The sequence below is a fragment of the Coregonus clupeaformis genome, chromosome 23 (assembly GCF_020615455.1).
Source record: "Coregonus clupeaformis isolate EN_2021a chromosome 23, ASM2061545v1, whole genome shotgun sequence".
Lineage (NCBI taxonomy): Eukaryota > Metazoa > Chordata > Actinopteri > Salmoniformes > Salmonidae > Coregonus > Coregonus clupeaformis.
In genome coordinates this window covers 7,938,716-7,956,217 of record NC_059214.1, presented here as the reverse complement: position 1 = coordinate 7,956,217, position 17,502 = coordinate 7,938,716, and the positions used below count along the sequence as shown (strand labels likewise).

At 42.9% G+C, this 17,502-nt stretch overlaps 1 protein-coding gene and 1 non-coding gene across 2 annotated transcripts in view; both read left to right on the top strand.

Moving 5' to 3' along the window:
* The window catches only part of klf12b (Kruppel-like factor 12b), a 201,524-nt gene that overhangs the window by 108,082 nt on the left and 75,940 nt on the right, over positions 1-17,502 (top strand). The window contains exon 3 of the mRNA XM_041844004.2: positions 13,339-13,918. Coding sequence (XP_041699938.2) covers positions 13,339-13,918 — 580 coding nt within the window. The remainder of the gene's footprint in view (positions 1-13,338; positions 13,919-17,502) is intronic.
* Positions 4,703-4,777, top strand: trnas-gga. Its single transcript has one exon. It is a non-coding gene; the product is annotated as a tRNA-Ser (tRNA).

Sequence of the window (17,502 nt, the reverse complement as noted above, 5' to 3'; positions counted from 1 at the left end):
ATGAACGTACTTTGGTGCGAAAAATGCAAATCAATCCCAGAACAACAGCAAAGGACCTTGTGAAGATGCTGGAGGGAACAGGTACAAAAGTATCTATATCCACAGTAAAACGAGTCCTATATCGACATAACCTGAAAGGCCGCTCAGCAAGGAAGAAGCCGCTGCTCCAAAACCGCCATAAAAAATCCAGACTACGGTTTGCAACTGCACATGGGGACAAAGATCGTACTTTTTGGAGAAATGTCCTCTGGTCTGATGAAACAAAAATAGAACTGTTCAGCCATAATGACCATCGTTATGTTTGGAGGAAAAAGGGGGTGCTTGCAAGACAAAGAATACCATCCCAACCGTGAAGCACGGGGGTGGCGGCATCATGCTGTGGGGGTGCTTTGCTGCAGGAGGGACTGGTGCACTTCACAAAATAGATGGCATCATGAGGAAGGAAAATTATGTGGATTTATTTAAGCAACATCTCAAGATATCAGTCAGGATGTTAAAGCTTGGTCGTAAATGGGTCTTCCAAATGGACAATGACCCCAAGCATACTTCCAAAGTTGTGGCAAAATGGCTTAAGGACAACAAAGTCAAGGTATTGGAGTGGCCATCACAAAGCCCTGACCTCAATCCTATGGAAAATTTGTGGGCAGAACTGAAAAAGTGTGTGCGAGCAAGGAGGCCTACAAACCTGACTCAGTTACACCAGCTCTGTCAGGAGGAATGGGCCAAAATTCACCCAACTTATTGTGGGAAGCTTGTGGAAGGCTACCTGAAATGTTTGACCCAAGTTAAACAATTTAAAGGCAATGCTACCAAATACTAATTGAGTGTATGTAAACTTCTGACCCACTGGGAATGTGATGAAAGAAAAAAGCTGAAATAAATCATTCTCTCTACTATTATTCTGACATTTCACATTCTTAAAATAAAGTGTTGATCCTAACTGACCTAAGACAAGGTATTTTTACTGGGATTAAATGTCAGCAATTGTGAAAAACTGAGTTTTTAAATGTATTTGGCTAAGGTGTATGTAAACTTCCGACTTCAACTGTAAGTTGCACTGACTCACTCTGTGTGCAATAATAGTGTTTACCATGATTTTTTGAAAAACTACCTCCTGATCTCTGTACCCCTCATTCGAGCAGTGAATTTCAAACACAGATTCAACCACAAAGACCAGGGAGGTATTCCAATGACTCGCAAAGAAGGGCACCTATTGGTAGATGGGTAACAGTTTTAAAAGCGGACATTGAATATCCCTTTGAGCATGGTGAAGTTATTAATTACACTTTGGATGGTGTATCGATACAGCCAGTCCTTACAAAGATACAGGCGTCCTTCCTAACTCAGTTCCCGGAGCAGAAGGAAACCGCTCAGGGATTTCACCATGAGGCCAATGGGGACACTAAAACAGTTACAGAGTTTTGTTCCGCTTTAAATGACATTCAGCTTATAAAGGCTTCATAAAGCCTTCATAATACCTTCATAACCACAACATAAATATGTTACAATTTAAATAACTGTATATCATGCTTTATAAAGGGTTCATAAATGTGGCGTAACTGTTTGACATAATCGCCTAATGTCAAATGTGACATAACCCACTATGTCAAATATGATATAAAAATGTGCTTTACAAAGAGTGAAATATTGTGCTGAAGGATGGCATACGCTCTAAAGTGATGTCATGTTAGTCGCATTACACCTAATCTCGTTTCCAGACATTTCCGCCCAAATGCGCTGAAAGTCTGGTGGACCAACACATCAAACCTGGCCTTCATTAGTTAGGGTTAGGTTTCAAATAACATTTTAAGAAGATAAATTGTGGAAATGGGCAGGGTTTAGACATAATTATGACTTTTTGACTGTGTTAAGTAGTGATGATTACAAATACTTTACTCAGCAAGGTCACTTCTATAGAATTCTATGGTCACTTCAACTAAGGCCAACTTTGAATGGTTGATATCCCAGGCCTATATGTACTGTGTGTGCAATAGCCTGGGGACGACGTTACACCAAGAAACACTTACCTTGATGAAAGACCCCAACCTAAAGAAATTGAAAGTGTCTTTCTTCTGGAACCAAGTCACATGTTCCTCAGTACACAAAAACGCACACAACAAAAACGAGCCATACCGTGCGGTGCTGGGCCCAGTCAGGTCTTTGACACATTCACCCACTCACCCGCTGAAAGATCAGCCAAAAATGTTGGCACCATTGTAGTTTAGTTGAGCCTGCTAGCTAGCAAAATTTCAGCTAGCTAGCAATTTCTGTGAAGTCAAATTATTTGAAATAATGATTGAGGTAGCTACAGTATGTAATCTAACTCAAAACTTAACTACTACAATCTAATGAAAATTACAATAAATAAATGAATTACTTATTTTTCACTGTCCAGTGGCAGCACAAGTGGTCATTTGATTGATTTGCGAACTCATCACATGATCAGCGTCTCGTCAGCAACACAAAAAAACTACTTCGGGGTCACAGAATTTCAAAAAATTTCAAAATAACAGTCCCCCAAGTTATAGTAGAAAAGTGTCAATAACCATTCATGATGTATGAAAAATAATTGTGGTGCGTGCATATGTATTAACCCCCTTTGCTATGAAGACCCTAAATAAGATCTGGTGCAACCAATTACCTTCAGAAGTCACATAATTAGTTAGATCGCACACAGGTGGACTTATTTAAGTGTCACATGATATGTCACATGATCTCAGTATATATACACCTTTTCTGAAAGGCCCCAGAGTCTGCAACACCACTAAGCAAGGGTCACCACCAAGCAAGCGCCACCTTGAAGACCAAGGAGCTCTCCAAACAGGTCAGGGACAAAGTTGTGTAGAAGTACAGATCAGGGTTGGGTTATAAAAAAATATCAGAAACTTTGAACATCCCACGGAGCACCATTAAATACATTATTTAAAAATGGAAAGAATATGGCAACACAACAAACCTGCCAAGAGAGGGCCGCCCACCAAAATTCACAGACCAGGCAAGGAGGGCATTAATCAGAGAGGCAACCAATAGAGCAAAGATAACCCTTAAGGAGCTGAATAGTTATAAATGCTCAAGTTTTCAGTTTTTTAGTCGTATTTCTTGTTCGTTTCACAGTAAAAATATATTTAACATCTTCAAAGTGCTAGGCATGTTTTGTAAATCAAATGATACAAACCTCCAAAAAATCCATTTTAATTCCAGGTTATAAGGCAACAAAATAGTAAAAATGCCAAGGGGGGTGAATACTTTCGCAAGCCACTGTAGTTTCACTAGCCAATGCTAACTAGCATTAGCGCAGTGAGCAGTTAGCATGTTAGCTTTTCCAGTTCATCCGACTCTGGTGAAGTAGATAAAGGGATTTATTGCCAAAATCAATCCCTTTAATATGGAGGAAATTACAGTCATTGGCAATAATTAGAGGTTTTTTCTGTATGTAAAATTCTTAGGTGGGCCATCTAAGTGGTAATATTCAGGATGGAAAAACAGTTTCAATGTCAACTTAAACAACCAAAACCAGATATAAAACATGCAGAAAAGATATTGAACTATATATATATATATATATATATATATGTGTGTGTGTGTGTGTGTGTGTGTGTGTTTTAATAATACCATATTTGAGAACAAACAATCAAATAAAAACTAGACAGTCAGGGAGAATCAAAAATGTAAAAGCACGGGCATTCAGGGCACATGCCGATTGATTTTGTTAGAATGTTTGAGCAGAGGAGCACAGCATTAGCCATGGCAAAATGCATAAAATTGCTGGAAATTAGCTTAAAAACTGCAAAATTGTCTCTCAACTCCACACCAAGCAGACTAAAATTGCTGGAAATTAGCTTAAAAACTGCACAATTTTCTCTAAGTTTAATGAAAACGTGTAGAATTGCAGACCATTTGCTTTACAATAGCAACACTTTCTCGAAGACGCCAAGATACCTTGACCCTTTTCTAGCTAATAGACTGTTAGTTTACATTTCCTCTTACAACAAACTGTGGGGAGATCAAAATAATGCAACTGTCTGCCAAATATATTCATTTTAAAATGTTCACTACTTCTACTTGCCATTGTCATTCACCTGATGATTTTTTTTGTTGCTAACATATGATGGGGGTCCATGGGTAACATATGATAGGAGTCCCTGGGTCACCAGTTTGCCTGGACGGGGGTCCCTGGGCAAGAAACGTTTGAAAACCCCTGGTCTATATGAATGCAGCTGCCACTGTAATGAAGCCATTGGCTGCAGTTTATCATAGTGCATTATGCTTTATTACAGGCGATAGGTTCAGTACACATCATTGCATTTTGTATCAGAAAGTAGGCTGTCCGTCTTTGAAGTCTCGTAGATTGATGCATTGCGCTCTTTGTCTATAAAGCCCTCTTGCATAAACTTCTACCTTACCTCATTGTTAACCTTCAGACGTAAAAGTTGCCAAACCTGGACTCAGGGATGGCTAACCCTGGAGATCCCTTCAATCTCCACCGAGTTAGGTAAATCTGCTTTTAGTTTGTTTTTGTGGAATGATCTCCAAAACTCCTTAAAGTTGGTGGAGTTCGTGCCTCTAGCGCAATTCAGGTTGTTGCTAACATATGATGGGGGTCCAATGATTAACAACCAACTTGACAGTGCTTGAAGAATTTTTAAAAGAATAATGTACAAATATTCTACAATCCAGGTGTGCAAAGCTCTTAGAGGCGTAGTCCCCTGTAGCTCAGTTGGTAGAGCATGGTGCTGGAAACGCCAGGGTTGTGGGTTCATTTCCCACGGGGGGCCAGTATGAAAATGTATGCACTCACTAACTGTAAGTCGCTCTGGATAAGAGCGTCTGCAAAATAAAAAAATTTAAAATACCCCGAAAGACTCACAGCTGTAATCGCTGGCAAGGGTGATTCTAATATGTATTGACTCAGGGGTGTTAATACTTATGTAAATTAGACATTTCTGTATTTAATTTTCACTAAATTTGCTAACATTTCAAAAAACATGTTTTCACTTTGACATTATTTAATCAATTTTGAAATCAGGCTGTAACACAACTATGGATGTTAATGGTTAGTTGCAGAAAATCAATTTGACTGGTCATGCTTCTCGGCCTATAGGGTAATTTGCATAATTTTGTGGTATTAAATTGCCGTGTGTATATTCGTTAGTAATGCATCTTGTTTATCAGACGCGCACAGCATACAGAGCCTAGTTTGAGGAGCAGAATAGTTTACCACCTGTCAGAACGCATGAGAGTAGCTCCTCAAAAAGTCTGTAGGCTACTGGAGAGAAACCTGTTTTTCTAAGCCCAGTCATTGCGCAACAAATAAGAATTCTAAATGCAATCGCGTGTTAAAAACTTTGGTGGCCACGGTTAAAAGGAGCTATTTTTATTTCTCAATGTCCACTCGTAATTAAAGCACCTCCCATTCTTCATTCGGGTGTATAGGCTATAGCCTGCCTACCGTTGACAATCAGCGCGACCCCCATCACTTTGCAATATGAGCTTGGTGCAGTATAATTGTTTGAAACCTGAATATTCTGCCTTCTATTCTTTTGGCCAAGCACCTTTTGATTTGGTGCAATCCAGTGGCTGTTTTGTGTAGCCGCAGCTAATGCTGTGCTACTTCTTTGGTGGTGGTAAAACAGGAAATAGAAAATTATGCAGTTCAGCCTCTTTGTTGGAAAAGAGCGATATAATACTGCTGTTTATATTCTGCCATCCTTCTTGTTAAGTACAAATCATTTCTAAGATGTTCATCTTTTAGTATTGTAAGTCTTGTTTTAATTATGAGTTTTTTTGTAAATCAATTACATGTATTCCCTTGCTAGCCTAGCCTGCCTTTTAAGTGCTGATTTGCAGCTAGCTTCTCTCTACATGTGATTTCTCTTCACACTTAAGTTAGCTAACATGTTATTTAGAAACTAATCCTGTTTAGAACAATATTCAAGCAGGATACGTACGTTTTCTATGTACAGTGTTGGTCAAGTATTGTATTGTTCACTATGCGACTATGAAACATTGGTTAGACTGTTGTGCATTTATATTGCCTTCTGTCATGTTATGGTTGCATACAACTTAAGGAGGACAGTACAGTAAAAAGGCAAGCGACCAGTTGGCACAACTACTACAGCAGTGGATCCATACAAAGTACAACAGAACCTGCAACATGGAAGCTAAAGGAAAACAAGCTAAAAAATAAATGTCCTCTCACTGTCAACTGCGTTTATTTTCAGCAAACATAACATGTGTAAATATTTGTATGAACATAACAAGATTCAACAACTGAGACATAAACTGAACAGGTTCTACAGACATGTGACTAACAGAAATGGAATAATGTGTCCCTGAACAAAGGGGGGGTCAAAATCAAACGTAACAGTCAGTATCTGGTGTGGCCACCAGCTGCATTAAGTACTGCAGTGCATCTCCTCCTCATGGACTGCACCAGATTTGCCAGTTCTTGCTGTGAGATGTAACCTCACTCTTCCACCAAGGCACCTGCAAGTTTTTAGGGAAATGGCCCTAGCCCTCACCCTCCGATCCAACAGGTCCCAGATGTGCTCAATGGGATTGAGATCTGGGCTCTTCGCTGGCCATGGCCGAACACTGACATTCCTGTCTTGTAGGAAATCACACACAGAACGAGCAGTATGGCTGGTGGCATTGTCATGCTGGAGGGTCATGTCAGGATGAGCCTGCAGGAAGTGTACCACATGAGGGAGGAGAATGTCTTCCCTGTAATGCACAGCGTTGAGATTGCCTGCAATGACAACAAGCTCAGTCCGATGATGCTGTGACACACCGCCCCAGACCATGACGGACCCGCTCCAGAGAACAGGCCTCGGTGTAACGCTTATTCCTTCGACGATAAACGCGAATCCAACTATCACCCCTGGTGAGACAAAACAGCGACTCGTCAGTGAAGAGCACTTTTTGCCAGTCCTGTCTGGTCCAGCGACGGTGGGTTTGTGCCCATAGGCAACGTTGTTGCCGGTGATGTCTGGTGAGGACCTGCCTTACAACAGGCCTACAAGCCCTCAGTCCAGCCTCTCTCAGCCTATTCTGGACAGTCTGAGCACTTATGGAGGGATTGTGCGGTCCTGGTGTAACTCGGGCAGTTGTTGTTGCCATCCTGTACCTGTCCCGCAGGTGTGATGTTCGGATGTACCGATCCTGTGCAGGTGTTGTTACACGTGGTCTGCCACTGCGAAGATGATCAGCTGTCCGTCCTGTCTCCCTGTAGCGCTGTCTTAGGCTTCTCACAGTACGGACATTGCAATTTATTGCCCTGGCCACATCTGCAGTCCTCATGCCTCCTTGCAGCATGCCTAAGGCACGTTCACGCAGATGAGCAGAGACCCTAGGCATCTTTCTTTTGGTGTTTTTCAGAGTCAGTAGAAAGGCCTCTTTAGTGTCCTAAGTTTTCATAACTGTGACCTTAATTGCCTACCGTCTGTAAGCTGTTAGTGTCTTAATGACCGTTCCACAGGTGCATGTTCATTAATTGTTTATGGTTCATTGAACAAGCATAGGAAACAGTGTTTAAACCCTTTACAATAAAGATATGTGAAGTTATTTGGATTTTTACAAATTATCTTTGAAAGACAGGGTCCTTCCTTGCCAAGCCTAGAACCAGCATACGATGACAGTTGGTCGTCACCCAATCCTGGCGACACGCAAGCCACTTGGAAAACCCAAGGTTACGGCAACCCACTCACTCACTCTGAAGAACGTCACATCTCAATGCTCACAGAGAGACACTCACCACCCATTAACAATACAGGAGCCCCTGCTGCTAAGCCATCACAACCCAAAAGAGAACATGGCCAGCCATGGAACCCCATAGCTCAGCCCTACACCCCTCAGAAAAACACAACTCTAGGAGACCTGACTCAAGCTCTTAACCTGATAGTCTTTGCCAAATATCTAGCACGTGAGTTGGTAAACACAGGACTCACACAATTCGACGACCAACCTGAGGGTCCGCTCAGTGCACATCAACGACCCAAGTGCAGCCCTGAAAAGGCTTGGGACAGAGTGAACCAGTGTTACGTCTCATCAGTAGTCATAGAAACGACACTCTTCAAGAAGTTGGACAGCTTCCCCAGAATCTCGAACAAAGACAATTCCAAGCTAATGGAACTTGGAAATCTCCTGATGGAAGTTCAGTCTGCAAAAGAAGATGGAGACTTACCTGCCCTAACTTACCTGGACACCGCCAGTGGTATCAGCCCCATAGTGGAAAAACTGTCCCACAGGCTTCAGGAAAGATGGATTTTCCATGGTTCAAGATACAGAAACGAAAACAACCAGCGCTTTCCTCCATTCGCCTTTTTCACAATGTTCATATGCGATGAAGCAAGAACTAGAAACGTCCCAAGCTTTTCCCTTTCTAATAGTGGTGGCAGTGGACCTGCGAGAAGCGAGTACCCAGCCATGAGGAACACGAGAACCCCTATATCTGTTAACAAAACGGACGTCACCGCCACTGCTGACCCCAGCACAGTAACCACAGAAAAGAAAGAAGATTGCCCCATCCACAATAAACCACATCCGCTCAGAAAATGCAGAGGCTTCAGAGCCAAAACCATCGATGAGCGCAAGGCCTTTCTCAAAGAGAAGGGAATATGTTTCAAGTGCTGTACTTCATCCTCCCACCTGGAAAAAGACTGCACCATAGCATTGAAATGTAAAGAGTGTGAAAGCGAACGGCACAGCACAGCAATGCATCCAACCCCTGCCCCCTGGCTCTATGTCAGAGAACGGTGGGGAGGGGGAAGGAAACCCTACCACTGCACCCACAATCAGCTCCCAATGTACTGAGGTATGTGGTGAGGGTCTTACAGCCCGTTCATGCTCAAAGATTTGCCTAGTAAGATTATATCCCAAGGGGCAGCGTGAAAGTGCTGTCAAGCTGTACACTATACTAGACGACCAGAGCATCCGCTCATTGGCAAAATCAGACTTCTTCAATCTGTTCAGCATTCAGGGCAACCCAACTCCCTACTTTCTGAGGATCTGCGCTGGAGTCATGGAAACCGCAGGAAGAAAGGCGGACGGCTTCCAGATTGAGGCAGTGAATGGAGGCTTAAGCCCTTCACTCATCGAATGCAATGAGATCCTCAATAACAGATCAGAAATACCAACCCCAAGGGTAGCCCTTCACCACGCCCACCTGAAGTCTGTGGCCACCCACATTCCAGAGCTTGATCAAAGTGCCCAGATCCTTCTGTTGCTTGGGAGAGACATCGTCAGAGTGCATAAAGTGAGACGAATCAATGGACCACACAATGCCCCCTTTGCTCAGAGACTCGATTTAGGCTGGGTCCTAGTGGGCGAAGTACGCCTGGGAAATGCACACAAGCCATTCGTGAACAGCTTCAAAACAAATGTGTTGGAGAATGGACGGCCCTCCTTCTTCACTTCGTGTCAGAGCTACATTCATCTGAAAGAAAAGGTGAGCTACGGCGGGGAGCAACAGGATGGTTTGTCCCATATATTCAAGGAAAGCCCTATTCACAAAGCAGCTGAAGACTAACTCGGACACAGTGTTTGACAGGACAGAGAATGACAACAACATAGCTCTCTCCATTGAGGACACAGTATTTTGTTAAAGACTATGGACAAAGCGTTCTACAAAGACAAACACACAGCTGGGTAGCTCCTCTCCCCTTCAGAGTACCCAGGCCACCTCTCCTGAGCAACCGCACACAGGCGCTCACCCGTCTCACCTCTCTACGCCATAGCCTGGACAAGAAGCCTGAGATGAAAGAGCAGTTTGTCACCTTCATGGAGAAGATATTCGTAAACAACCATGCAGAGCCAGCACCCCCACTGAAAGATGGAGAAGAGTGTTGGTACCTCCCGACGTTCAGGGTCTACCATCCACAAAAGACGGGTCAGATCAGGGTGGTTTTCAACTCCAGCGCGCAGCAGTATGTTCTCTCCCTCAACAACGTGCTGCTCACAGGCCCAGACCTAAACAACAGTCTTCTGGGAGTTCTCACCCACTTCAGGAAAGAACCTGTAGCAGTAACGGCAGATATCCACAGATGTTTTGTTGTGAGTGAAAATTACAGACTCTACCTGACATTCTTATGGTACAGAGACAATGACATCACAAAAGACATAATCGAGTACAGGATGGAGGTCCATGTCTTTGGCAACAGCCCATCTCCTGCCGTCGCCATCTACGGGCTCAGGCGAGCTGCTCAAGAAGGTTAGCAACACCACGGCGCAGACACTTGACAGTTCGTGGAGAGACATTTCTATGTGGATGATGGGCTCAAGTCTCTGCCCACAGACACAAAGGCCATCGACCTGCTACGAGAACACAAGCATCACTCACGGAGTCAAACCTACGACTGCACCAGGTTGCATCAAACAGTGCGACTGTGATGGAGGCATTTCCCCAAGAAGACCATGCCAAGGTGTAAAATATTTAGGCCTCGGAGGAGAAACCACACCCATGCAACGCAGTCTTGATTTATGCTGGGAAATAGCAACAGACACCTTCATCTTCAGAGTATCAGTCGGCAGCAAACCATTCACACGACGTGGAGTCCTGTCAACGTTAAACAGCGCCTTCGACCCTCTCGGCCTGGTAGCTGCAGTAACCTTACAGGGCAGATGCCATACAGCGGGAACTCTCCTCAGACACTTGTGACTGGGATTCACCACTCCCCGAAGAAAAGCTGAAAGAATGGGAAGCATGGAGAGGCTCACTACAGGATCTGAAGTAGCATATCGCACGCACCTACACTAAGAACTGCCTCTCAAACGCAAAACGCACAGAGCTATGTATGTTTTCAGATGCTTCCAACAAAGCCATCGGTGCAGTGACGTACATCAGAGCTGCTGATGAAGATGAACAAAGTGAAGTGGGCTTTGTTTTGGGAAAAGCCAAGTTAACCCCTCAATCTGAGCCTACCCCATACCCCACCTCAAACTATGTGGAGCAGTGTTGGCAGTAGAAATGGCAGAGCTCATCCCAGACGAAATAGACCTCAAATCAGACATGGGTAACTTCTACTGCGACAGTAAAGTAGTCTTGGGATACATATACAATGAGACTAAGCGCTTCTACGTGTATGTGCACAACAGAGTCCAATGCATCCGTCAATCAACACGCCCAGAGCAGTGGCACTACGTGCCCACAGAAGACAATCCCTCCGAACTCGCCTCAAGGTTCACGGGACTAGCATTCCTGTACAAACCTAACCAAGTTCACACAGAGACGCAAGTTCCCTTCGAGCTGGTCAGTCCAGACTTGGATGGAGAAATTCGCCCCCAGGTGACAAGCTACATCACTCAAGTAAAAGACAAGCCACTTACCTCAGAGCGCTTCGAGCACTTCTCCACCTGGAAATCCCTACTGATAGCTATCGCATTCCTCATCCATGTTGCTCGATCTCTCAAGCCAGACCTGATGGGCCAGCCGAACAAATGCAGAGGTTGGCATCAGCGCAGGTGCGCAAAGTGGAACTCAAGATTACTGCTCAGGGGACCGCCAAGAAGTTCCTGAGATCCGTCTCAGAGGTCATACTCCTTTTAGCCAAAGAAGACTGAGTGTTTGCCAGTCTTTGAGGTATGTGTGTAACGTTAATTAATAGTGGCTTCTTTCTGCCTTCTATTCTTTTGGCCAAGCACCTTTTTATTTGGCGCCATCCAGTGGCTGTTTTGTTTAGCCGCAGCTAACTTGTACAATGCTGTGCTACTTCTTTGTTGGTGGTAAAACAGGAAATTATGCAGTTCAGCCTCTATGTTGGAAAAGAGTAGTGTAAAACTGCTGTTTATCTTCTGCCATCCTTCTTGTTAAGCCGTCGTAAAGCATTGCCTGTAAGTACAAATAATTTCTAAGATATTCATCTCTTAGTATTGTAAGTCTTTTCTGCAGGTTGGGTTTTAATTCTGAGTTTTTAAGTTAATCGATTACATGTACTCCCTTGCTAGCCTGCCTAGATTCTCTCTACAGGTGATTTCTCTTCTCACTTAAGTTAGCTTACATGTTATTTAGATGCTAATCCTGTTTAGAACAATATTCAAGCAGGATACATATGTTTTCTGTGTACAGTGTTGGTCAAGTATTGTATTGTTCACTATGTGACTATGAAACATCGGTTAGACTGTTGTGCATTTATATTGCCTTTTAGTCTGAGCTGCTCCAATAATTTCATTTTTCTGTATTGTTACAGTTTTACTCCGTTTCAACTATAAAACTGGAGGTTTATGGAAATCCCTGACTGGTTCCGTTCTTAATTGGAGTTTGGCTGGCTGTCAAATTATGGTTGCATACACCTTAAGGAGGACAGTACACTGAATGTTTTACCTTACTTCGAATAATGAGGCATGTCTTACCTTGCTTCAAAGTAGTCCATCCGTAGAAACATGGAGGCAATTATTTTATAAAACTTCCTCATGCCATTAACCAGCATTTCTCTCCTGTTCTATTGGTTTTCAAATCAACTTTCTATCTTAGTCCAGAAGGCAAAGGCACAATCTTAGTAATATTAGCAACCCATCATAGTTGTTGGTATTAGATTCCCCCTCTTTCAAAATTTCTAACAGAGATTTTAATCTCTGTCACAGCTGCTCGCATTAGGTTTAGAATGGTGTTGTCCGCGAATTGTATTTTGGCAAATGTTTGAAAATTACATTTTATTAGCTGCTTCATTACAGGAGTTGCATGTTCAATAATAGGCTATAGCCTTTTAAACTGTAAGATGATAGGCTTGCTATTGTTGCAGGTTTCCATTAAGCGGTTAGTGAAAAATGTCCAGTGCATGCATAGTATCAGAGAGGAAGAGGCAAAGCAAGAGGTTTCACTATCACCAAAATCTGTCCAAAATAAGCCCAATATATTTCTATGGGCTTATTTTGGGCCTAAGCTTGTCGCTTGCCTTCCCGCCTTGGGCCGACTCTCATTGTTAGGGTGGAAAAATAAGAGTTGTGTCATTATATACAGATCTCTAATAGTATTTTCTGTTGGTCACATCATATTACTGTTTGGAAAATATTTAACCGTTTGTTGACCGATTTAATGAGGGTCGGTTAGTCGGCAGCAAAATTGACTGAAATTTGCAATCCTTAACACAACAAAATGTGGAATAAGTCAACGTGGATAAATACTTTCTGAAGGCACTGCATTTAGACAAACAAATAATTATATGTAGATCATAGAGAACATGGATGTTTTGACACGTCTCTTTTCCTCCCTCAATCCCCCAAAGGCCAAAAGTGTGTCTCCCTTGGCAGGGTTTTGTGGGATGCATACCAAAGGCACAAACATCACATGACTAATATAGAGGTTGAGTCATTTGATCTGATTTGTGTCTCTCTTCTCCTCTCTAGTCCCCCAAAGTACACCGCTACCCCACGATGGACGCTGTCCCCCTCCTCCTGAGCAAAGTCAAACCTGAACCTCCTGAGGACCTGCTCTCCCACGACCCTCATTTCCAGACGCAGACCGAGCCTGTCGACCTGTCAATCAACAAACCCCGCCCCTCACCCCCCTCCATCACCTACACCGCTTCTCCTGTCACTTCTGCTTTCTCTCCGTCCTCCATTTCTTCTTTATCATCGTCATCCTCCTCTCCATCTGTCATCACATCCGCCTCGTCCGTGCTCACACCCGGGCCCCTGGTGGCCCCTGGAGCCGGTGTCCAGGGTCATCATCATCATCAGCAGCAGTTTTTGCACATCCTGCACCCTGTGCCGCAGCCACCCTCCAGCCCCCTGAACCTGGGAGGGGTACAGGGCATAGGAGGAGGAGTAGGGGGAAAGATGGGGGGCCACCACCTGCATCGTATCCCTGTGGTGGTACAGTCACTGCCCCTCATGTACACCACAGCCGTGCGCTCGCCCTCCAGCCTTCACAACAATGCCATCATGCTACCTCTGCTGGATAATCATAAGAGCCACCATAGCAAAGGTGAGACAAAAAGCAGGCTTGGTCTGTCTGTCTCTCTGTCTCTCTGTCTCTCTGTCTCTCTGTCTGTCTCTCTCTCTCTAAATATTTGAGTATATCTTTTCATGTGACAACACTGAAGAAATGACACTTTGCTACAATGTAAAGTAGTGAGTGTACAGCTTGTATAACAGTGTAAATTTGCTGTCCCCTCAAAATAACACAACACACAGCCATTCATGTCTAAACCGCTGGCAACAAAAGTGAGTACACCCCTAAGTGAAAATGTCAAAATTGAGGCCAAAGTGTCAATATTTTGTGTGGCCACTCCTTAGGTGTGTCCAAACTTTTGACTGGTACTATATATACAGTACCAGTCAAAAGTTTGGACACACCTACTCATTCAAGGGTTATTCCTTATTTTTACTATATATGTGTGTGTATATATATATATATATATATACATACATACATACATACATACATACATACAGTGGGGGAAAAAAGTATTTAGTCAGCCACCAATTGTGCAAGTTCTCCCACTTAAAAAGATGAGAGAGGCCTGTAATTTTCATCATAGGTACACGTCAACTATGACAGACAAATTGATAATTTTTTTTCCAGAAAATCACATTGTAGGATTTTTAATGAATTTATTTGCAAATGATGGTGGAAAATAAGTATTTGGTCACCTACAAACAAGCAAGATTTCTGGCTCTCACAGACCTGGAACTTCTTCTTTAAGAGGCTCCTCTGTCCTCCACTCGTTACCTGTGTTAATGGCACCTGTTTGAACTTGTTATCAGTATAAAAGACACCTGTCCACAACCTCAAACAGTCACACTCCAAACTCCACTTTGGCCAAGACCAAAGAGCTGTCAAAGGACACCAGAAACAAAATTGTAGACCTGCACCATTCTGGGAAGACTGAATCTGCAATAGGTAAGCAGCTTGGTTTGAAGAAATCAACTGTGGGAGCAATTATTAGGAAATGGAAGACATACAAGACCACTGATAATCTCCCTCGATCTGGGGCTCCACGCAAGATCTCACCCCGTGGGGTCAAAATGATCACAAGAACGGTGAGCAAAAATCCCAGAACCACACGGGGGGACCTAGTGAATGACCTGCAGAGAGCTGGGACCAAAGTAACAAAGCCTACCATCAGTAACAAACTACGCCGCCAGGGACTCAAATCCTGCAGTGCCAGACGTGTCCCCCTGCTTAAGCCAGTACATGTCCAGGCCCGTCTGAAGTTTGCTAGAGTGCATTTGGATGATCCAGAAGAGGATTGGGATAATGTCATATGGTCAGATGAAACCAAAATATAACTTTTTGGTAAAAACTCAACTCGTCGTGTTTGGAGGACAAAGAATGCTGAGTTGCATCCAAAGAACACCATACATACTGTGAAGCATGGGGGTGGAAACATCATGCTTTGGGGCTGTTTTTCTGCAAAGGGACCAGGACGACTGATCCGTGTAAAGGAAATAATGAATGGGGCCATGTATCGTGAGATTTTTAGTGAAAACCTCCTTCCATCAGCAAGGGCATTGAAGATGAAACGTGGCTGGGTCTTTCAGCATGACAATGATCCCAAACACACCGCCCGGGCAACGAAGGAGTGGCTTCGTAAGAAGCATTTCAAGGTCCTGGAGTGGCCTAGCCAGTCTCCAGATCTCAACCCCATAGAAAATCTTTGGAGGGAGTTGAAAGTCCGTGTTGCCCAGCGACAGCCCCAAAACATCACTGCTCTAGAGGAGATCTGCATGGAGGAATGGGCCAAAATACCAGCAACAGTGTGTGAAAACCTTGTGAAGACTTACAGAAAACATTTGACCTGTGTCATTGCCAACAAATGGTATATAACAAAGTATTGAGAAACTTTTGTTATTGACCAAATACTTATTTTCCACCATATAATTTGCAAATAAATTCTTTAAAAATCCTACAATGTCATTTTCTGGATTTTTTTCTTCTCATTTTGTCTGTCATAGTTGACGTGTACCTATGATGAAAATTACAGGCCTCTCTCATCTTTTTAAGTGGGAGAACTTGCACAATTGGTGGCTGACTAAATACTTTTTTTCCCCACTGTATGTATATATATATGTATGTATATATATGTATATATATATATATATATATATATATATATATATATATATATAAATTAATAACATTCCACTCATAAGGCCTCTAGGTCATTTGACTGCAGGAACGGACTACAGACAAGTACACTGAATTTAGACTGCCAAATGCTTATTTAGACACAATCACCATCTCTTCAAAGTAAGTTAATAAATATAGTCCAGTTTGTAACATTCTTTATTTAATTGGCTTTTAAATTAAGTGTTATTTAATGTAGGCTTTGAAATTACTGATATATGTCCATTTAAAGTGGTTAAAATTCATGAAAATGTTGATGGTAGTATGATAAACCAAAGAAAATATAAATTGTCATCAAGTTTTATACATTTGTTTACTTTTTGAAATTATTAATATTACTGAATAAATTTTTTTTTTATCAAAAAATTCATAGGTAGATACAAAAATTAGATTTTGGCCTTAAGAGCGCACAAGAGTTATGGGCTATGGGAGAGATACCCGGAGAGAGAAACAGGATATACAATATCATAGTACGGGACAGAAGGAAAATAAGTTTAACATATTCCTTACAGTAAGATTCCCCTCTTATTACTAAGAACAGCTACACCACAAATGGTGACAATGATTTAGTGGATTTAGTTTGAACCCTTACATTGTCTTTCATTAGTTTATTCTGACTAATTATGGAAACGTCAGCTAGCCACAAACTTTTCCAGCTAGCTATCAAGCTAAAAACATATTAGCCACAAACTGGGAGAAGTGGCTGAAATGTTAAGAAAATATCCTGTTAGCGTTGAACATCAAAGATCATGCATGGAAACGTGCCATGCTACTCCACTGTGGTGGGGAGCAACTTTTCGATATTTCACCAAGGAGAGTGCCCTGCAAATGGCCCTGGGTCTCACCCATAGTTGTAGTTCCCAAACCAAAGCAACCTGGCAAAATCAGAGTGTGTGTGGATATGAGACGTACAAATCAGGCTGTCAAACGTGAGAGGCACCTCACGCCAATGGTTGACGACATGATAGCAGACCTTAATAGTGCAAAAGTCTTCCCAAAACTCGACCAGACAGCGGGGTACCACCAACTTGAGCTGCATCCTCTACATCACCACTTTCACAACTCATGGTGGCCTGTGGCGCTACAAACACCTCAACTTTGGGATATCCTCAGCTGCGGAAATCTTTCAAAACACGATCCCAGGTGTTCTGAACATTAGCGATGACATACTGGTTTGTGGCTCAACTCAACTAGAACATGATGAGCGTTTAGAGAAAGTCCTCACACGGCTACGGAACTGCAACTTGACTGTCAATGCTGCCATGTGTGAGTTCAACAAAACAACAGTGCTATGTGTTTTCTGCAGACCCCAAAAGGTTGCAGCAATCAAACAGACCACAGCTCCTCAGAACCCTGAAGAAATCCAGAGCTTCTTAGGCCTTGTGACTAACTATGGGCTCTTCATTCCAGACCTGGCCACCAGGAAACAACCCCTCAGA